General features: G+C 52.1%; 2 protein-coding genes across 4 annotated transcripts in view; one reads left to right on the forward strand and one right to left on the reverse strand.

Annotated features, from left to right (window-relative positions):
- Positions 1-20,772, reverse strand: part of CD74 (CD74 molecule) — a 74,226-nt gene that overhangs the window by 48,669 nt on the left and 4,785 nt on the right. The window lies entirely within an intron of this gene.
- On the forward strand, positions 540-20,714 carry TCOF1 (treacle ribosome biogenesis factor 1). 3 transcript variants are annotated; one of them, XM_062609913.1, is made up of 17 exons: positions 540-692; positions 1,164-1,219; positions 2,751-2,893; positions 3,532-3,638; positions 3,908-4,250; positions 5,054-5,148; positions 5,583-5,819; positions 6,455-6,724; positions 11,503-11,659; positions 11,823-11,965; positions 13,701-13,874; positions 14,364-14,625; positions 14,874-14,968; positions 15,707-15,935; positions 16,503-17,051; positions 19,041-19,708; positions 20,138-20,714. In XM_062609913.1, exons 1-16 carry the CDS (start codon positions 582-584, stop codon positions 19,184-19,186), a joined length of 3,117 nt encoding a protein of 1,038 aa, XP_062465897.1. In that variant the 5' UTR covers positions 540-581; the 3' UTR covers positions 19,187-19,708; positions 20,138-20,714. The 3 variants fall into 3 exon arrangements, with proteins under 3 accessions (XP_062465897.1, XP_062465899.1, XP_062465898.1); XM_062609915.1 differs by having other exon boundaries at positions 14,877-14,968; XM_062609914.1 differs by having other exon boundaries at positions 19,041-20,714.

Here is a 20,772-nt window from a genome sequence, read left to right on the forward strand (position 1 = left end):
AGAGTGTCAGTGTGGAGCAGGGTGATGATGGGGCAGCCCCTTTCCAGCAGCTGCTCTGCATCAGCAGCTCCTTATCCCTCTCTTTAACTTGCTTGGTTTAGCCCCAAAATTGCCCAAGCACCTCAATTTCCTACAGCACTACATCAGCCTTGAGAGAGCATCATAGGAGCAAAGCCTCTGCCTTCAGAGCAGGAAAACTGAGCGGATGTCATAGACCCACGAATCACAGCCTGGATTGGGTCGGAAAGGACCTTAAAGCCCACCCAGTTCCAGCCCCTGCCATGGGCAGGGACGCCTTCCCCTAGAGCAGGGTGCTGCAAGCCCCTGTGTCCAACCCGGCCTTGAACCCTGCCAGGGATGGGGCTGAAGTAACCACAGCCCTCCCCACCCCGTTGTTAGCGGCCTGTCCCCCGTTACCCCTGCCTCAGCCCCCACTGCCCACGGCGGATGCAGCGATGGAGCCTCCACGTGCGCCCCTGTCCCCGTCCTCCCCACCCCGCACTACAACTCCCATCGGGCAGCGCGGCGGAAGCGGCTGTGACGTAGCGGGCGCGCAGCACGCGGGCCCCGCAGGCCGCGCCATGGCGGCAGACAGGCGTGGGGCTCTGGAGCTGCTCGCCCTCATCCACCAGCACCTGCTCCGCGGGGGGTTCGCTCGGGCGGCCCGAGAGCTGCAGGCGCAGACCGGGCAGGTAACCGGCACCGGGGCACCCGCACTGGGGGCAACCGGCCCCGGGGGTGAGGCGGGTAACGGCCTTCGGAGGGTCTGGGCCCCGCTTGCTCCCTCGCCAGGCCCCGGCCCGCTTTGCTCCCTCACTACGGAGGCCGGGCGCTCCCTGCGCCCTCCGCTTTGTGCCGCTTCCCGCTGCTCCACGCTGGACCCACGTGTTGTCCGGGCCGGGGAGAAGGAGTGGGGCCGGCAGCCCGCCGGGTAAAGCCGTCCCGAGCACGTGTTGAGCAGGGGAGGTTCCGCCGCTGCCGCTCAGGGAGGCGGCTCCCGGAGCGGAGGGCCGGGCCGCTGGTGGGGAGCGGGGTGTTACTGGGGGGATGTGTGCGGGGAGGACGCGGTTCCGTTATCCCGGGGATGCTGGAGGGGCCGCTGCTGTCTGGTGTCATCCTGACCTGGGGCTGGTGCCTGACTCGTGTTCCCTGTGCTTTCACAGAAGCTGCTCCCTTCCCTCTCGGCCTCTCTCGAGGACATCTTTACCCACTGGGAAAAGTAAGTCAAAGGGGGGAGTGCCTATGGAATAAATTCCAGCCTGTGTTAACATCCAGACTGCATGGCACGTGTGAGCTTTATCTGCTAGAATTTCCTGTGTCAGAGTATTTCTGATGATAACTGTTCAGCAGTCTGAGCTTGGGGATAAGTTGTTACACTCTAGTTTTGAGCAGCTGATGCTGTTTTTGCTGGCTGAGGTTAATACTGGAGTATTGTGGTTCTCAGAATCATGCTTTACTGGCAGAAATCTTTCCTCCAGTTCTGTTTCACTTTTGTTTTAAAGCCACATGATTTGCAGGAGCGTTGACCCAAGAGCAGGGAATCAGAGCAGATGCTGAAATGCCAAAGTTCTTACAGGATCTTAAACCTTGGCACAGATGATGTATCTGCTGACTCAGCCCAGCACTTTCCTGTGTAGTTATTCCAGTGAGTACCCCATGTGAAGGTCTGCAGCACCTCCCCTGTGGGATGCAGTGATGTTTGCACCCACCCTGTGCACCGCTGGCTTTGGTCTGACACTGGTGGCAGCAACAGAGCTGGGTTGTCTGGAGCTGGCTTCTGTGCCTGTACTAATGAGCACTGGAATGAAGATGCTCCTCAGAGCGGCGATGTCAGCAGCCTCAGGAAGCGCGTCTTTGCTCCAAAGATGTCTTTTGCTAGAACACCTTGTGCCTTGGTGCAGGATGTGGCAGTGTAGAAACAGGCTTGCAGTTCCTCCCTCTAACAAGTGCCTTGGGGCACTGCTGTTTGCCTTCATGCAGTATCCCTGAGCTTCTGGTCACCCACAACAGATTCTCACAGTAGTCCCTGTTGTGTTATCAGCTGCTGCTGAATCGGGAAGGGTTTGTAGGGTCAGAGCTGCCTGCATGGCTTGCCCTGTTCTTTTAAATTGTTAAGGGTAGTGAACAGGACTTTGTAAATGTGCCCTTGGCTTTGCCTGCTTGAAAAAAAACTTGCAGTTACAGCGCTGCTACTGAAACACTCTAATAAGCACAGTCTTTACTGGCCAAACTGTTAAACTAACTTTGTTTCTAAATCAGATGAACAAATAGAATAAGGCTTTTACAGCCTTCAGGCTCACTTCTCCTGGCCTTGTGTCATACCAAGACCTGTTTGGCGCTCATTGTCCTAACCTTGGGGTTGCACTTACTGTCTGGCTGTAGCTGCCTCCTGGAGGAGGAATTTGTCCTGTAGGATGCTTTTGTTCTGTTGTGAGAACCAGCCTGACCATACACATTTTTACTTCTCTGATGAAGTGTGAAACACTCTGCTTAGGACACAGGAGAAAATATGTACAGTATCTCTTCTGAGTATTGCAGGGGATATGTTGCTCTCAAGAGTTGCCTGGGGAAGACTGGAGTTGTTCCTTGCAGATTAGAGAAGTATTTCTCCCACCCCTTTTAGGAGCTGTAGAGGAATGGCACTGATTGTCCTTAGGCTGGAGCCTGACCTGAGAGTAGGTGAATAATTGTATTTTATTCTTTTTAAGACACTTTTTTCCCCCATTCTGATGCAAATTCTGTTCCTTCAGAACTCCCTCAAATACCAGGAGGAGAAAGGTGAGTGATGATGAAGAAGCCATCCCAGGAAAGATCAGAGTTCCTGATCCCGTGAGCAGCTCTGAGAGCTCAGACAAAGAAGAGGATGAGAAAGAGAAGGCAAAAGCTGCAAATGGTAGGAGCGTTTCACCTCCCTGGAACTGACAGAGTGGGATCAGAGGCTTGGACAGAGAAAATGCTTATAAAGTGATGGCTATTCCCTTGTGTTTAACTAGTTTAGCACCTCCTTCTCATGTGGAATTTCTGGGAGCACAGATGTCTGCTGGAGCTAGGAGAAATCTGTTGCAATTCACTGGGGAGAGATGGGTGTTGTTGCTTGGATGAAGCATTGGGAACCTAATGCTGCCCACTGTGGGGTACCTTCTAGTTGGTCTCTGGTGTTTGTGGGCCAGGAAAGGCAGGCCTGACTGACAGATAAAGGAAGAATTTATTAGTTGGAAAGCCTCTGTCTTGAGGTTGTACTAGATCCCTGGTGTAGCTGATGTGGCTCATGTAGTGTAACAAAACCCCATGTATCTGATGATTTGGCTCGGTCTCATCTGCTGTAGACCAGTCCTTGGGAGCATTCAGATCTGGGCAGGTTCCTTGTCTTGGTGGTGGGAAGGATGGGGTGGAGGAGAGAAACACTTGCCTGTTGCAAGGACAGTGTTGGGGCAGGTGTAGAGATGGGACCCTGCCCTCCCTGCAAACCAGAGGCCGTCCTGATGCGAGAGGTGCACTCACAGGATGTCTCTGTGGTTCTCTGCCATTCAGCAGTCGGCCTTCCCCTGGCCAGCAACTCGGCAGTGAATGTAGAAAGCAGTGAAGAGGATGACTCCTCATCAGAAGAGGAGACACCAGCTGGAAAAGGTGCAGTTGCGGTAAGGCAATTCTCTTGGCTTTGAAGGCTGATAGTACTCTGTGGTCAGGACTATCCCAGGCTCATTAGGATGTGTAGAACTGGTGGCTGGAATTCATATTTAAATGCCCCTCCTATGCTGGCATAAGCCTTCTATTAGATCTGTCCCGCAGGTGCTTCCCTAAAGAGCTCTATGGCTTGCCTGGCTGCCAGGCTGTTCTTTAAGCTATGTTACATCTAGCTTAGCCCCTCATCTGTTTACAGGCTTCTAATTTCTTTTGTTCCTTGTAGGTGCCACCAGGTGTGGTGAGTGGCAAAGCTGCCACCAACTCCTTGCACTCTCCGAACATACCCACTGCCCCGGCAGGCAAAGCAGCCATGCCCTCTGCTGCAAACAGAACTGTGGTCTCAAACAAGCAGCTGCCCAATGTGCCAGCTGCATCTCTAGCCAAAGCTGGGCAGAAACTGCTTGGTCCTGGGAAGCCTGGACATGCCACAACAGCCACGACCACAGTGGGTCAAAGCAAAGCACTGGTATCGACCAAAGCACCAGAAAGCTCCAGCAGTAGCTCGTCGTCAGAGAGCGATGAGGAAGAAGAGACACCTGCTGCAAAGGGCCCAGCTCCCAGAGTGGGTAAGGAGCCAGCAGAGTGTGGTAGATGCATGTGTGCTCCAGCTCCACCATGGAATCGGGTCTGAGCTGTGCTTTCAGCTTGTGCCTTTCAGCTCCCGTGCTGGAAAGCTCAGAGCGATGCTTGCTCCTAGGGGAGGCTGTGAGAATACTGCAGAAGAGCCAGCTCCGGAGCTCTGGGGGATGAAGCCAGCATGCCTGCTCCCATTTCAAGCAGCAGATTCTGTGCTGAGATGTCTGTCTGGCAGCACCCAGCACTACGGGGTTGGAGATAAAAGCATAGCATATCTGGAGGAGATGCAGTACTAACACTGCAGATGCTTTGAGCTTTTTGGAAGGGCACTGCAGCATCTTCTCTTTATATTCCCACTTGTAAAGTGATTGCTTTTCGGTTTTGAGGTCTTTAGGGAAATCTTACTGCTTTGAAGTGTGTGTATGTTGGGAGAAGCTCTGAAAATGGTCCTTATCCTGGCTCTTTTCCAGAGGAGCTCCAGCCAAGCTAGGTACCTCTGGAGAGAGCTGTGTGTGGCTAGGCAGCTCCTGTAGGGTCAGAGGGTGGCCAGGAAGGATTTCCCATCTTTGCTTGCACTGAGGGGAGGCGTTTGTGGGCCAGTGTTTGTTTGGAGAAGCTGTTCCCAGGAGGCCACTGGTGCTTTCAGCAGGGCTAGGCCCTCTTCCCTTCAAATCCCCTTAGTTCTCTCTGTGTCATGTTTTGTTGTCCTGACTTCAAAAGCCACATTAGCATCAAGCTAATGGGGGAGCTCAGAGCAGGCAGCAGCTGTGACATCTCCTTGCTTGTGTTTCAGAGGCAAAGCAGGCAGCTGGGGCTGCTGAGAGCAGCAGTGAGGAATCAAGTGATGAGACATCCTCCGAGGAGGAGCTTGCAACTCCAGTGGTCCAGGTAACCTCTGCAGGCCAGGTTCCTTGTCTCCAGGAAGTCACTTGCTTCCCTTCAAGTAGAGAGGAAATGCTGCAATGCTGTATTCTGACAACACCCCCTTCCCTGGATGTGTGAGATCTCCAAAGCCGAAGAAACATGCTGTGTGGCTGAGAGTCCCACTAACCCCTGCCAGCACCAACCATTCTATCGCCGTTCCTCTTAGTGCCTGAAGTTGAGGGTGATCGTTTGGTCTGTAGGAGGTGATTGGTGTGCAGGTCCACAGATACAGTCAGGCAATCCATGGAGAAAGTGGTTTGCTTCAGATGCACCCCAAGCTGTGGTCAAATTAGTGAGGTAGCCTTCTTTAAAGCAAATTCCATGCAGTTACAGCTCTCAGTGGGTTTCTTCTGAGATGTTAACTGGCTGTGATTCCCTTTTGTTCCCCCTGTTCCCAGGCAAAAACAGCTGTGAAAACAGTGCCGGTTAATACAGGGCCTGTGAAAAGTGTACCAGCTACTCTAGCATCCCTCAAGAGGAATGCAGTGAGGCAGACAGCAGTGGCACCAACCCAGGCCAAACCTGCACCTACAACGGTTCCTACAATGGTTTCTGGGGCTGCAAAGCCCGATGACACATCAGAGAGCAGCGACTCATCAGACAGTGAAGATGAGGAACCTCCATCAGTAACCCAGGTGCGTCTGTCTGAACTTTTGTCTCTCTTTGCATGCCCCTCCAGGGCCAGGAATTGCAGTGAAAAGGAATTGTAAATGCGTGTAGTGTGTAGCAAGGTCGTACTGGGGTGGGAGGCAAGAGGCAGGGGATGTTTAAAGGCACCTCGGTGTCTTTGCTCCGAGTTCTATTCAAGCCATTGTTCCCTTCTTAAAAATAATTACAAAAAAAAAAAAATCCATCAGTACTTTTAAATAAAAAAGCTACAGCAATTCTTCTGCCACCTGAAGAGGCAAATTGTCATGGTTGAATTTGCCTCCCAGCTGTAAATTGCAATAAATAGTGTCTAATTTGCCAAACTGAAGCACAGCTCAGCTTCCCCACTGTGAAGAGTGCAGTGTGCCACAATGCACCTCACTGGAGGGGACTGGTTGTATCACAGGCTGATGGAGAATTCCTGCTCTTGCTTTTCCATCTTGGGAGACCATACCCACACAGCTAGATGAAAGGATGCCTTGTGTCCTGCCAGTTGCTAATCTTCCTTTAACATTCACCTATCCCAGGAGGCCCTGAAATCTATTCCCTTGATTACAGTGTGAGCAAAATGAATTATGCTACTGTGATATTTGCCTTCTTTCACTGTTCTTGTCTTGTCCAGACAAAGCCACCTCCAAAATCCTCCCAAGCCGTCCCGTCCCCAGTGAAACCTACACCAGCAGCATCACTCTCCAGCAAAGCAGCTCCAGCAAAAACACTTCCCCTCTCCCAAGGGAAGCCAGCACCAAAGCCAGCAGTGCCCAGGCAGGCCAAAACCACACCGGGAAGTACTGCTGCTCCCACAAAGCCTGCTGAAAGTGCAAAGCCAGTGGAGAGCTCTGACTCCTCAGACAGCGAAGAGGAGGATCATCCTGTGCCTGTCAGCCAGAAGGTAGGTAATATTGTGTTCAACTCAGTGCCAAGGGATGGGATATGCAAAAAAATTGTTTATCCCTTAAAATGCTACTGATCTCCATGAAACACCAGCAGTATGTTGTATCTGTCCCTTGGAGAGGAGGATCTTTCTTTGTACTTGGAAACTGGGGGGTGTAACCTTTTTGATCCCAACTGTTTAACTCGTGCTTTGCCCCTCAGAATGCCCATCTGTAACTCTTGTGTGTGGGGTCACAGACAGCTTGGTCTTGGCTCTTCTGTGAGGATTTATTTAGGACCTCTCTTGAGAGAAGGACCATGAACTTAGTCTGGACTCAGGTGGCTGAACTTACAAAGAAGCAAATCCCTTTCTGAGAGCACCCTCAGGCATGTTGTACAGAGACGTTCTGCATTGACTCTGAGCTGCAAGGCCCTGCAGAAACTGCCCTGAGAGCAGCATTTTGGAGATGGCAGCTATTATCTGCAAGGGAGGAAGGGAAGCCGGGGGCAGAGGCTCACGTGTCCTAGCAAGGAGGCTCTTTGTCACCACATCCTTTCACTATTGACAGGCAGGAGTCAGAGAGGCTCTGCATTTTTGTCTTCATAGCCTTGGTCTGCTAAGGTGGGTGGAGGGGGATGGAACTCTAACAGTTGGCTCTGTGCTGCTCTCTTCCTGCGTGATTTTATGTGAAGCTTCAGTTCTGGGTGGCAGGAGCAGCTATTCTGATAGCTGTGCCATGGGGTCCTGCTGCAAGACTATCAAGACTCATCCACGTTAGAGTTCTAGGTGAAGGATGTGCTGGGGTAGGTTTGTTTCTCCCAAGTGTTGATTGGAAGCTGGAAGCAGCAGGTAGCTGTCTTGCCAATGGTTATTTAACCACTTCAGCATCTTCCCTCTTGAAGACTGGTGATTACCTCTCAACAGCCACAGTCAGCAAGGAAGAGCTTGTCATCGAGGAAGCTCTATTTTTGCCAAACAGGCTGTTTCTTCACATATAAGTAGCCTACAGGCAGAGACCACGAGTGAAGCCTGAAGATAAACCGTTAGGCTTAGCTGTGTCCACAGTCCTGTCCTCCTAGTCAAACTCTTCTTAGCTCATCCTCACCATCTGCTACTTGGGCATATGCTAACCACTGACTTACTGTATCCTGCAACTTCCTCTGGCTTCTGTGCAAAATCCAAACAGATACAGAGCGTTGGAAGCTGCTTCATCTTTCCCTGTGGGGGTGGATTAGCACAATTAAAATGAACATCATGCTTAAATTGAACTGCTTAATTGGTATGTTTACCCCTGAAGATTCAGGAATATTTAGTCAAAGAAGTTGACAAGGTGTTTGCTTATTTGGGGATGGGGAAGGATGGTGATGGGGCACAGTCTATATTGATCTTAAAGATGCTGTGAGCTCCTTTTCTTTTGGAACTGCTAATTCTGCTCTGCTTCCTCTTTCCTGGATGTTTTGGATCAAAGATGGCACTCAAGTCCTCCATGGATAGGCTTCAGCTTCTGCTTACCAGGACTGGGCATGAGATGCACATGTGTGTTTGGAGCCTGTCTTTCTTTAGCATCCCAGGAAAACCTGTGCACTGGTGGAAGCTGTGCCTGCAAGTCTTTGTCTTGGACCACAGGCCAAATCTCCCACCAGATGGAGAGGCTCCCTTCCTGAGCCCTGTCCTTGCTCCTGTGCAGATGACAGTTAAACCTCTGCTGTGTCGTGACATGGCTGAGATACTTGGTCCTGGTGCTGATACCCTGGTGGTGCACAGGCAGCAGTGGAGTGTGATTGTTACAGCGTGCGCAGCGCACGTGGCTCAGTGTTGTTTCCCCTCTTGTCATGCAGCACTGCATGATGCAAATGGACCCAGTGGAGTGGCAGATGGGTTGTGCGGGCGCTGAGTCACTGCACTGAGCCACAGGCAGCTCAGGGGGCTGGAGAGGGAGCAGGAAAAATGATTTCCTCATGACTTTCCTTCTCCCTGAGTTACTTCAGTACCTGTGGCTCTTAAGTTGTCTGCCTGTGTTATCTGCTCCCTGGGCTCAAACTTAAACAGGAGATTTAGGTGGGGTATAAGGAAGAAGCTCTTCCCTGTGAGGGTGCTGAGGTGCTGGCACAGGGTGCCCAGAGAAGCTGTGGCTGCCCCATCTCTGGCAGTGCTCAAGGCCAGGTTGGACACAGGGGCTTGGAGCAAGCTGCTCTAGTGGAAGGTGTCCCTGCCTGTTGCAGGGGTTGGAACTGGATGAGCTTTAAGGTCCCATCCAACACAAATTCTGTGAACTCAGCCATGCTGCTGGCTGTAATGGATGGGAACCTAGGTGGGAGCTGATTCCTGTTCATGACTGAGAGACAAAACAGAGTATGTTTTTGTCAGTGTTCAGTAGAGTATATATGTTTATGGAAAGAGGCAGGGAAACATAAGGGTGCAGTCGTCTTTTGACCTTCGCACTTGACAACAGGGAGATCATGAGAAACTGCACAGCCCCATGAGTAAATGAGCTGGCATAAAGCCGACTGTTTTTCCTAAGGGTATAAAAGCAGGATCCTCTTGTAGCTGAATCTGGAGCCTCACCTATGGGTGGATGCACCGCATGGGAATTTTCCCAGTTACCTGAGATTCCTGGCATCAGCTGCAGCAGGGCTTCCCAGCTTGAAGTGTGGGCCTGGGTGATGATTTGATGGTAACTGGTGATGTGTTTCTTCTTAATCTCTGTTCTTTCTATGCAGTAATGATTTGATGCATTGCTAGTTTTCCTCTGTGCTTTACTTACATCTCTCTGATTTGCTTTATTGTCCTTATTCGCTACATATAGAGAGCTAGATACTTGATTCACTTTAGTGTGCTTGTCTGCTTTAGTGTGCTTGTCTATTAAGCTGCGCATGTTACACGATGAGCGTGTGGTGGTTTTGTTGATGCCTGTCAGCAGAACACTGGCCTGATCCCACCTGAAGCCATGCCATAGGATGTGGCAGCTGTAAGCCATCTGGCAGTGACCAAGATGAGGTGGATGGAGGGATCTTGGCCTCCCCCCAGGAAGATCTGAGGAGTCCCAAGGCTGCGTAAAGCTCATGGTGGTTTCTCTGTGGATGCTGTTGTGTTCTTTCTGCGTCAGGATGTCTCTGTACAGCAGCTCTTTCCCAATCTCTTGCTAAGCTAGGAAATGAAGCAGCCCTTGTGCTTTGCATCCAGGTAGAGGGAGAAGTCAATCCCATTGCTATGAAGGTCTTAGAAGTGAGTGAGTGGGCTCTGATCTCTGTACACTTCTCCCTTGCACAGCAGTGCTTGGGACGACAGGGAGGGAAGCTTGAGCGTGTGAATTTTTGTGTCTGCTTCAAGTAGTTCTCTCTTTTCACCACTGCAGATCTGGCCTCTCTCCTGGAGCTAGTGACTCACTGGTACCAAAACAAAACAGACAAGTGAGGTTTGCAGGCCCCCCCCTCCAAAGTGCTAGTGGAGGTTTCTGTTTCTCTAAGCAGAGTCAAAATGTGCTTGGCTTGTTCGGAGAGCTGTTCTGTAATGGGATAAACATGCAGATGCTGTTGTGTGTTTAGTGTTTGGCTTGGAGATGATAAACACTGCCCCAGTGGCAGGCCTTGGTAGGGCTGTGCCAGGAAGCGCAGGAAGATCTGTCCTCCCGGGAAGCTGCTTGGCTGGTGCTCTCACATACTGGCCAGGAGCAGCCCTTGGCTGAGCTGGCACTGCTGAAGTGCTCCTGGACCTCTGCTGTGGGCTGAGAGGGTATGGCTGTGTTGGGAGAGGGGGTGGCATGGGCCATGCAGACAGGCAGGAGTCTCTCACCTTGCAGGAGTGTCGTGGCTGGAGATGGAGCACTGGAGCAAGCTGCCATCATGTGTGGGTTGGATGGGGTCTGCCTGCCCTGGCAAGCATGGTGTGCTCTTTGGCAGAGCAGCCCAGAGATGAGCCATGAGTGGAGTAAACTGAGTGGGTGCAGAGCACTGCTTGAATATCAGTGGTGGTGAAGTTCCCAGATCCCTCTGCCACCACCAGCCCTCAGTGGTGTGCAGGAGGGGGCGTCTGCAGCCTTTGGCCCAAGCCAAAGGAGGAGCTGAGAACAGATCCTCTCACCTGGCCGTTGTGTATCTTGTGCTTTGATAGTCGTGGCTTCCCAGCACTGACACACTGCTTGTGGCCTGTTCTGGGACATCACAGTGTTGATGGGAGCTATAGAAAGGTACAGCCCAAGTGAGTTGCAGAGGTTTGTTGTCTGGAGATGTCTCAGTTTTTAGACCTGTTGACAGATTGGTTTCCAGGGTGGATACTGATCTGTCTCTGCCTGCCCTCTGTGTTCCCAAGTGCTTGTCAGCTGTGTCGATGCTGAGCTCTCCAGCAGCTCTAGAATGGAGCTTCTCTCATACTGCCTCTGAATCTTGCAAGTGTTTTAGCACAAGACTCCCCAGCTCCCACTAATTCTCCAAGCTGGGGGAAGGTCCTGCTTAAATGATGATATCGGGTTGCAGTAATTTTCCTGCCCCCAGGCTCCTGTTCAGTGTCTCAGCCTCAATAAGGAATTGGTGTTATGAACCCTGTGTGCTCGTGAGATAAAACACACATGGGCTTCCTGTTCAAAAGCATATTGCTAAAGGAGGAGGTATGTGTCTTCAGCAGCTCAGTCCAGGTACTGCCTGAAGCCCCTTCCAATCTTGACAGGCCAGGGATGGAGTTAGTAACAGCTGTGTTAACAGTAAAACAAAAACCCAGCTTGAGCTGAAACTGCATGTAAACTCCTGGATAATACCTGCACTAATTCCCCATTTCTGGGCCCGTGTCTCTTTTTTGTTAAGAGGTTAACAGAACAGCTTGGGCCTGTTCCCAACCTGAACCAGGCTCCAAAAGCAGTGGGAAGCACCTTGAAAAGCCAGACCTCGGAAAGTGAGAGCAGTGACACTTCTGACAGTGAAGAGGAGTCCCCTGCAGCACAGACACAGCCTCTGCAAGCCGGTGAGTCCCTGGTAGTGGCTGGGATGCCTCACCTTCATCCTTGTGGGTTTCCTTTTGTCCCCTGCGTGTGGAATGGCCCAGCTTGGTGTGGTAGCTCCTGCTCTGGTCAGCCATGGAGAACAACTCTTTCTGATGGTGACAATCTTTTATGCTTTCCTTGCAGTGAAAACGAATGCTGTGCCACAGCAAACAAGTGTAAAGAAGCCACCAGCTCCAGCAGTAGCCCCAGCCTCTTCTCCTGTGGAGATCAGCGATGATTCCAGCAGGGAGTCAGATTCAGAGGAGGAAGCGGTGCCCCCTTCTCAGGTAAGTTGCTGACCCGTTGTGTGTGGGTCTCTGGACTCAGGAGGTGGTAGTTGGTGAGTGATGAGAGGCATAGAGAGGAACCTTCCCGCTGGCTGGATCAGTTTTCCTTGGTGGCATCTCTGGGTCTCACTGACCTGGCTCTGGGCACGTGTCTCGGCTGCAGCACGCTCACAGTATGAGGGGGCAGTGGAGGGTGTGAATGTTTGGGCAGGAACATGAGTAGATACACAAGGCCAGGCCTCCTTTGGGACTCTGTCCCCTTTGCCCTGCGCTAGGGAGTTAGGTTGGAAAAGCAGCCAAATCCTTGCAGGCAGAGTCTTCTCATGAGCTGGGTAGCTCCAAGGCAACCTTCCCTCTGGTTCCTCCCAGTCCCTTGGTTGTGTGGTGTAGCTGGAGCTCTCTGGACTCCCCCTCTACAGGACTTCCAGGGAGGCTGGAAGGATCTTCCCTGTAGCAGTATCACAGCGACCCTGCTGCCTTTCAGCTGGAGGAGCCAGACTTCTGCTGATATGAGGTGACCTCATATCTGTGCCGAGGGCACTGCTGTATGTCGTGGAGCCCACTCTCCCAGCTCTCTCACCTGAATCTCTTCATGTTGCATCTTTTTGTGTCTCCATGCCAGTCCTGCAGAGCAGTGGCTGAGGTGCCTCACTGTGCTGTCTTGCGTCTCTCTGCACTTCTGCTGCAGTTTGAGCCTGAGGAAGAAACCACGCAAAGAAGCACTGACTGAGGAACATGGCTGCCGTTCCTATGTGGTGGTGGCTTGGCTGCTGCTCTGAGCCCAGGGCTTAGTGTCCAAGTGCTCTTCTTGTCCTGCACGTGTGTCCCCTGCCTGCCCAGCACCCTTGCTGAGAGATGCACTCCAGGAAACTTCCCTGTGTTTGCCTGATGCTGTGGCCAGGGGAAGGGCTGCTGGGCAGGCAGCCAGCCTGAGCAGTGCTTGATTACAGCCTGTTTATAGGATGAAGCCTGTATAAAGTAATGCAGTTGCTGTAACTGGAGCTGTGTGCAGGACCACTGTGAGCTCACGTCGCAGTGACGGCTCTCGGCACGGCAGAGCATTGCCTTCCCTGCTGAAGGCCAGATGTTGTGTGAGGGAAATGTCAGCCCACAAAGGCCCAGCTTGTGAGGGAGCTGGGGAGGAGGGAGGGCTGCTCACGTAGCCTTGCTTGTAGCACAAGCCAGGGGGCTGAGCACTCCTTCATCGCTCCCACTCCCTCCTCTGCTGGCATTTGTGTCTTGGACTTGATGTCAGTGTCTGATTTCCATGCCCCTGGCTCTTCTATTTTTAATCCCCCTTACATTTAGTGTGGAGGTTTCAAATGGGAGGCAACAAAATTGCTTCTTGTTAATGTGCTTTGTGAAATTTGTGACTTGCTTGTGGACCTGAAGGCAGATTTGCCTTGTGGTTGGTGTCTTTGTCTCTGTTGCCAATTAACTCTCAATGTGTGATTTTTTTAGAGTGTAGGGAAACATCCTGGAGTCCAAGTGGCCACTTTGCAAAGTAGGGTTTACAAAAGCAGTCTTGCTGGTGTTGCAGTGGGTAGGGATCACATCATGTTTTGCCTGCCTGCCCTCAGGATGAGTGCCTTTGGGGCACTGAGCTAATGCAACAGCCTTGGTGCTGTGCTGGAAATGATGGAAGGGCTCAGGAGTTAGTGGTGGATTGCTCTCTTCTGTCTCTTTTCCCCTGCAAGCTGTGCTCTGTCCTGATTTTTTTTCTCACCTATTTTAGATTCTGCCCCAGCAGAACATCAAAGCAGCCAAGGTTTTGAGTGCAGTGGCTGCTAAGGCTAATGCCACACTGCCAGGAGAGAAGAAGATTGAGGCACCTTCTGCCCCTCCGGTTATCAGAGTGTCCAAGAGCTCATGTAGCGATTCCTCAGATGAAGAGGTGGTGGCAGAAAAGGTAATGACAGAGGAGACTAAAGTGGGGAGCTTCTCTGAGGAGATGGGTCTGCTGGAGTCTGAGGCTGGTGCCTTGTCTGCAGCTGAGGGAGTGTGTTTGTGGAGTGTGGGGAAGAGAGGTGCCCTGGTTTAACCACTGTTACCACACCATAAGGTAAGGCAGATGAGCAGAGGATCACCCTGGTACCTTTTGTGTTCCTGCCTCCCAGCTGGCTGGTTGGTTTCTTCCTTCTTTTCTGATAGCAGTGCCCTGTAGAGTCAGGAGTTGTCTGCTTTGCTACAGCTGCCCGCTTCATTTGCGGGCCAGGGGAGATGGAGATTCTGTGCCCTGGGTGAGAGATTCTTGGGCTGACCTTGACACAGACTGAAGCACTATTGCTGAAGAAGGGCTGAGGTGATCACAGCCCAGAGCAGATGGGCTTGTTCTTATAGTTGATGGGCATGAGGAGTTATTCCTCCTTCCAGATGCATTTCATCTTCCTCTCTCCAGGTCCCCATTGCTTCTAGCCTAAAGCAAACGGTTCCTGTGGGAAAAGCTCCCCCAGCCAGTGCTGCCACACCACAGGCTGCTCCGCTCCTGGGAAGCCCCACGGCCAAGTCGAGGAAGCCAGGCCTGAAGCCAGCACAGCACACCCATCTGAACCAGGCTGTGCCACCCACCCAGGCAGAGGAGCCCATGGACAGCAGTTCTTCGGACAGCAGTTCCTCAGACAGCAGCGATGAGGAGTCACCCAAGCAACTGCCCAAGCCTGGTCAGTTCTCCCAAGAAGATGCTCTCAGTGCTGCTGGCCAGGCCAGGGTGGGGACAGTGTTTTGTTACTCTGTGGGAGGTGTGTCACCTTCACATAGTGCTTGGAGAGGAGTTCTTCCTCTCCAGCTTTGTAAGGCACTGCTTTCTTTGGAGGCAGAAGGCCTTTTGGTGGCAGTAACTGTGATGGGAGCGTGAGCTCAGCCCCAGGCAGCAGTGCTGGCTTTAATGGGATGAACTCTGCTCCTTCAGCAGGCTCGCTGCAGAAACCAGGAGGGACCCAGATAGTCCACAGCTCCTCCTCGGAGTCCAGTGAGGAGGAGGAGGAGGAGGCAGCACCATCACAGGTATGGTAGCTGAGCAGAATGGGATCCTTTCAGGTCTTGCAACTGGATCCTAAGAAGCACAGAGAGAGGATTGAATTCTGAGCCATAGCAAACAGGGTGCTGGGTGGGTTTGCCAGCACAGATATGGGGGTTCCCCAGTGCAGTGCTGTGAGCACTGCCCTTTTGGTGAGTGGAGAGAGGCTTTTGAACCTGGAATGCTTCCCCAGGCTGCAGGATCTTGGATCTGGGCTCATGGTGCCTTTCCTGGGGGAAGAGCATGGGAGGAGGTGGTGCCTTGCAAGGGTTAATCCAGGAGAACTGGTGCACAGTGCCAAAAGCAGCAGGATTTCTTTCTCCACATGTATTTGTAACTTAACCTGTGTCCAAGCCATTAAATTCCCTTTGTAAGTAACGTGTGGGGCGTGCAGCGCATCTGCAGTGCATTATCTGTGCATGGGTGCATGCTAATGGCCAGGAGCCTCCCCCAAGCCTCATTTACTAGGCAAGAACAAAGAGGAGAACCTCTGGCCATCAGCTCTTGCTGCAGTCAGCTCAGGCAGCAGCTAAGTGCTGGCGCCTCTCATGGCAGCCCTGGCCTCTGTGCAGTGTTGACTGAACAGTGCAGGATCTCTCTGCGGGTGGCCGAAGGTGGGCTCTTCACTTGGAGCAAGGGAGCATTAGCAGCAGGGAGAGGTCTTAATGTCTGGTGTGTAGGAGGCTGCCCTGCTGTGACTCTTCAGTATGTCTGTGCTGTTTCAGTCCCTCCTCACAGGCTATTCGGGCCCCTCCAGGACCCCAGCAACACCCCAGACACCAAAGACCATTCCCCTCCAGCCTGTGGGCAAAGCAGGGCAAGGAAAAGCAGCTGTGACTGCTGCCAGCTCCCACACCAGGGCCCCTGTGAAAGCAGCCCCAGCCACCAGCTCCAGCAGTGACAGCAGTGACTCTGACACAGATGTGGACCAGGTGGCTACGAACCACAAAGCAGGTGGGTCTCCTTTGGCAAGGGCTGGAATCTGCCTGGCTGAGGAGCAAGGTGGTGCTGGCACAGGAGGGTGACACTGGGACAGGGCCCTGTTCCCAGCATGTCTCCACTGCAGAGCCCAGCAGTGTGGAGTGCTGCTGCCGTCTGCTGGCTTCCCCTGGCCACAGCACAGCCCTCTCTGCCTTGAATGCCCCTTTCGCGAGGCTCTGTGCTGTGTGCCTTGGCCTCTCCCAGTTCTGCTTTAACTGCAATAATTAATGCAATTAATGGGAGTGGGTAGGGCTCTCCCTGAAAGTGATACACACTGCACTGGTGTGCTGTGGTAGTGATGGCTTCTATGGAAGGTCCAACAGTCAAAGCTGTTGCAGCTGTTGTCACCCATTTCCCTCACCGGATGCTCAGTTTCAGGCTGAGATGCCTTTTCCTGACCCTGCTATAGCAGGATTTGCTTGTGAGGGGGAGGGCCAGATGCTCCTCTTCACATGCATGCTTCCATCCTCCAATGACCCTGTGGTCTATGGAAAGAATGCTCCCTGAGTTGTCGTCTCTCTATTGTCGATGTTTCTGCAGAGAACAGCCGTCCTCCTCCAGGGCAGGAAGCTACAGGAGCCTCCAACACAGAGAAGGTGGCAAGAAAAATGGAGCCAGATCATGCCAGCCTCAAGCCTTCCCCAGTCAAGAAAACCCTGGCTTTAAAAGAGAATGATGTTGAGGCAAAACGTGCACAAATGACCGCAGCATCGTCTGCACCATTCTCCGTCCCACAGTCAGAATCAAGCTTGGGGACTGAAACCAGGATCACTGGGGCCAAAGTTCCTTCAGTGGAAGGGCTGGAAGGGAAGAAGAAGAAGAAAAAGGATAAAAAAGAAAAGAAGGAAAAGAAGAAGTCTTCCTCCACAGCAGACAAGGCTGTGAAAGCAGCGAAGAGCAAAGAGAATAAGAAACAGAAAATGTCTCAAAAGCGGAAACATCCAGAAGAGGATGGGGCCATGGGGCAGCCCAAGGAGAAGAAGCAGAAAGTGCAAGCTAATGAAGAAGTACCCAAAAAGAAAAAGAAGAAAGTAGCTGGTGAGCTGGGGAAGCTGCCAGGCAGCAAGGAAAAGAAAAAAGGAGCTAAAAGTAAGCATCTGGGGCTGCATTTACTATAGGGTCTTGCATCTGTGAGGAGCACCCACTTTCCCCTTAGCTTCCTGCTTGCCTACTTCCCTTCTAGAATCATAGAATTGTTTAGGTCGGAAAAGACCTTTAAGATCATCAAGTCCAACTGTGAACCCAGCGCTGCCAAGTCCACCACTAAACCATGTCCCCAAGTGCCACATCTACACATTATTTTTCCTAATATCCAGTCCAAACCTCCTCTGGCACAACTTGAGGCCATTTCCTCTTGTCCTATTGCTTGTTACCTGGGATAAGAGACCTACATACACCTCATTACAGCCTCATGTCAGGCGGTTGTAGGGAGCCATAAGGTCCCCCTGAACCTTGTCATCTCCAGACTGAACACCCCGCAGGTCCCTCAGCCGTTCCCCATCACACTTGTGCTCCAGGCCCTGCACCAGCTCCATTGCCCTTCTCTGACCCTGCTCCAACACCTCAATGTCTCTTGCAGTGAGGGGCCCAGAAATAAACACAGGATTCGAGGTGCAGCCTCACCAGTGCCCAGCACAGGGGGATGATCACTGCCCTGGCTCTGCTGGCCACACTATTTCTGATACAAGCCACGATGCTGCTGGCCTTCTTGGCCACAAGCTGGCTCATACTCCGCCTGCTGTCAGCCAGCACCCCTAGGTCAATTTACAGTGGGCAGCTTTCCAGCCACTCTTGGCCCACCTAAAGCCAATGCCAGGTTTTTAACACCTCACTTCAGTGGTTTTCTGCAGGTTCAGCACCACGTTGTATTGAAGACAGCAAGCTGGGCTCTCCTACCTCTGTTCTGGGAGAGGTGTTGCTGGTTGTAAGCCACAAGGGCTGTGTTCTGCCCACTGCACTCCGTGGTGCCTTGCTCTGTGTCTGCAATGCAGAACAGCTCTGCTAACCCAGTTCCCTGCCCTGGCTCTTCTCTGGCAAACACCACGCACTAGCAGAGAGCTAAGGTGCAGTGTGGCTGGGGATGGCAGGCAGAAGGTCCCTGTCACGCTGTGAGCATGGCAGAAGCAGCCCAGTGTTCATGTGCGCAGGGCTTCGTGTTAGTCAGAGCTTCCTGAACGCAGCCCCTTGCTGCCAGCCTCTTTAAACCATCAGCCTTGAAATCCGTGCTGTCATCTGCTGTATCATCTACTGCTGTTCCCTGCAGGGTGACAGTGCCCCTTCCTGGCCCTGCCTGAGCACTGTGTGTGCTGCAACGTGGTGAGCAGCTCAGTCAGGAGATTTGACTCGGGGCCATTACTGCTGCTTTCACATCCCTAGAGAAAGAGGAGGATTGTTCCATCCTCCTGCTCGCTGCTCCCAGTTAAGAGCATTTCCTGCCCCTCTTGCCTGCATGTGCTCTGTAATGCTGTTTGCTGCCCTAATGCAAAGGCAGTTTTCTTTGTAGTGCAGAGTGCATTTGCAAACCAGAGCTGGTTCTTTGTTGGATCTTGTAGGCTTTAAAAGACAAAGAGATAGAATGGGTGGGCCAGATCTGCTGGGGTTTCTCTTCCACAGAGCTGCAGCTCTTCCTTTTGGAGTAGGCCCATTGTCCATCAGCTCTTGTGTGGGCTGTTGCCCCAGGTGAGCTGGGGCCTCTTGAAGCAGTTGTGCTGAGCTGAACCTTGTGTCCATCTGGTGTTAGCAGCTTCCCTTGCTCTGATTTCTGGTCCAGCTGCTCCAGCACTGAAGCAGTTGCTCAGAGGGGGTGGGCAGCAGGAGGTGGAAGGAATGGAATCTTATGTAGTTCTGTGCACACGTGTGCATGGATGGTGGGATCAAACTGCTCTGGGCCAGAGGTGCTGGAGAAGCAGCCCTGGGGGAGCTGCTGCATACCAGGGCTCTGCTGTCACCCAGTTACTGCTCTGTAAAGCTTGCTGAGGTTTGATCAAACCCTTAGTGGAGATGCTCCTGCCACTCTGCGCTCCATCTCAGAGGCTCACAATACCAGAGTCCCTCTCTTAATTGACTTTTCTCTCCCAGAAAAAAAGACTGGAAAAGGAAATAAGAAGGGCAAAAAGGTGACTTCTGAAGGGGATCCTGTAGCAGATGGCTCTGCCGAGGTTCACAAGAAGAAGAAAGGTACATGCAAGACCCTGACGTGTGGTACCAAGGGCGAGCTGTTCTGAACTGCACTTGTGATGCTCATCATAATAGCATGCCAGGCTGCAGAGGAACAGAGCCTTGCTGCCTTGCTGGCAGGGCAGAGGAGGCTGCAGTTAATTGTGGCTGTTCTTGAGTCACCGTGACCTTTAGCTGGCTGGGATTGGGGTGGCTCAAAGAAGGGCTTGTTCCTCTATTGCTCCCTCAGGAAAGATCCCTTTCCCTGGAAGGGTCAAACCCAGGGGCCATTCTGGTGGCAGAGTCTGCCCAAGGAAGCAGTGCTGCTCTTCAACTCTATTCATGTAGGTAGAAACTGGACCTCTGAGCTTGGCAGGCTGCTGCCTTCCATCCCAAGGGCTAGGAAAGGGTGCAGAGGGAAACTATAGGTTGTTCTCTGTAATGGATATGTCCCTGTAGAGATGGTAGCCAAGAAGCCTCCATGGCTTGTGGCTTTGCTGTGTCCTTTATGTTTGTGGTGTGATGACACTGATTTATTTTATGCCCTTTTCAGAAGAAGAAAACAGCTGAGCCTGAAGGATTGCGAGAAGGTACATGGCCTGTGGGGACTGTCAGTACCCCTGAATAGCAGTAGCCTTGGCCCAGGCTTGGGAAGACAGAGTGCCCTCTGAATGGTCACTGAGTCAGCCTGGCCTTAGGTCAGAGGGTCGGAGAGTGCAGTGATGTAAGGAAAGTCGCACAGCAGTGTGCTGGCTTCTCAGTATGTGTTTGACCTCAAGTCTTTAGCTGCTGAGAACTGGATTTCCAGCCTGGACCTTGCTGTCCTCTCTCATCAGCAGAGATAAGCAGCCTCTGGCACTGTCTGCCTGCCCCTGCTGAGCACAGGGAGCTTGGAAAAGTAGTGTGGAATAGATGGTGATGTTGTAGGCACCTGGAAGTGGACCAGATGACTCTGCCTTGCTCTGTTCAGCTGTAAGACTATTCTCCCCATCCCTAACTCTTAACTCCTTTCCCCAAAGGTACCGCATCCCTGTGATTAAGGATTTATGGGTGAAGATCACACAGCAGAGAGGAAAAGGAAGCTCATCAGGAGAATTCCAGCCTTTTTCTTTTTTTTTAGTAATTTATAACTTCTTTTAACTGTGACTGTTAGAGCAGAGCAGTGCAACTTTCTGCCTCCTCCTGCCCTGCTGGGGCCCAGAGACTTGTTTGTTGCCCCTCACTCACGATGGCTCACCTGTTGCACAAGAACTGAACCCAAGGAGGCAGTTTGACCAGAGCAGAGCCAGCTTACATAAACTGCTTTCCTCCTCGTTGACCTCCACCACCTCTTCCTCATCACAGAGCTATATTTTTAAGAGAAACGTTTTCCTTTTTCTGTTCTTTTCCTCTCCCTTCCTGTGATTTGTGCTGTCCTTTTGCTACTATGGAAGAGAGCTCTTGGATTTACTTTTTATTCTAACACTGGTGGTTATTGTGTCCCCGGAGTTGCACTGAGCAGCTGCATCCAGCAGTTGCTCTTGCCCAAGACGGAGTTGTTTTATGTGGGTGGTTGGGGTTTTTTTTATGGAATACAGAAATAAAGAAAAGCAGGAGGTTTTGCTTCAGCTGGTTCAGGGGGAGGGAGGGGAGCAGGGCTGGGCGGTGGTGGGCT

This window comes from Pezoporus occidentalis, unplaced genomic scaffold, assembly GCF_034315485.1.
Source record: "Pezoporus occidentalis ecotype Australia unplaced genomic scaffold, CSIRO_AGI_Poc_V1 ctg142, whole genome shotgun sequence".
NCBI classification, from domain to species: domain Eukaryota; kingdom Metazoa; phylum Chordata; class Aves; order Psittaciformes; family Psittacidae; genus Pezoporus; species Pezoporus occidentalis.

Bases quoted from the DNA above. Each gene is read 5' to 3' on its own strand.
- TCOF1 (XM_062609914.1), top strand. From the start codon at position 582: ATGGCGGCAGACAGGCGTGGGGCTCTGGAGCTGCTCGCCCTCATCCAC. The intron at 2,894-3,531 runs GTAGGAGCGTTT...TCTGCCATTCAG, and splicing joins GAAGGCAAAAGCTGCAAATG to CAGTCGGCCTTCCCCTGGCC. The intron at 13,875-14,363 runs GTAATGACAGAG...TCCTCTCTCCAG, and splicing joins AAGAGGTGGTGGCAGAAAAG to GTCCCCATTGCTTCTAGCCT.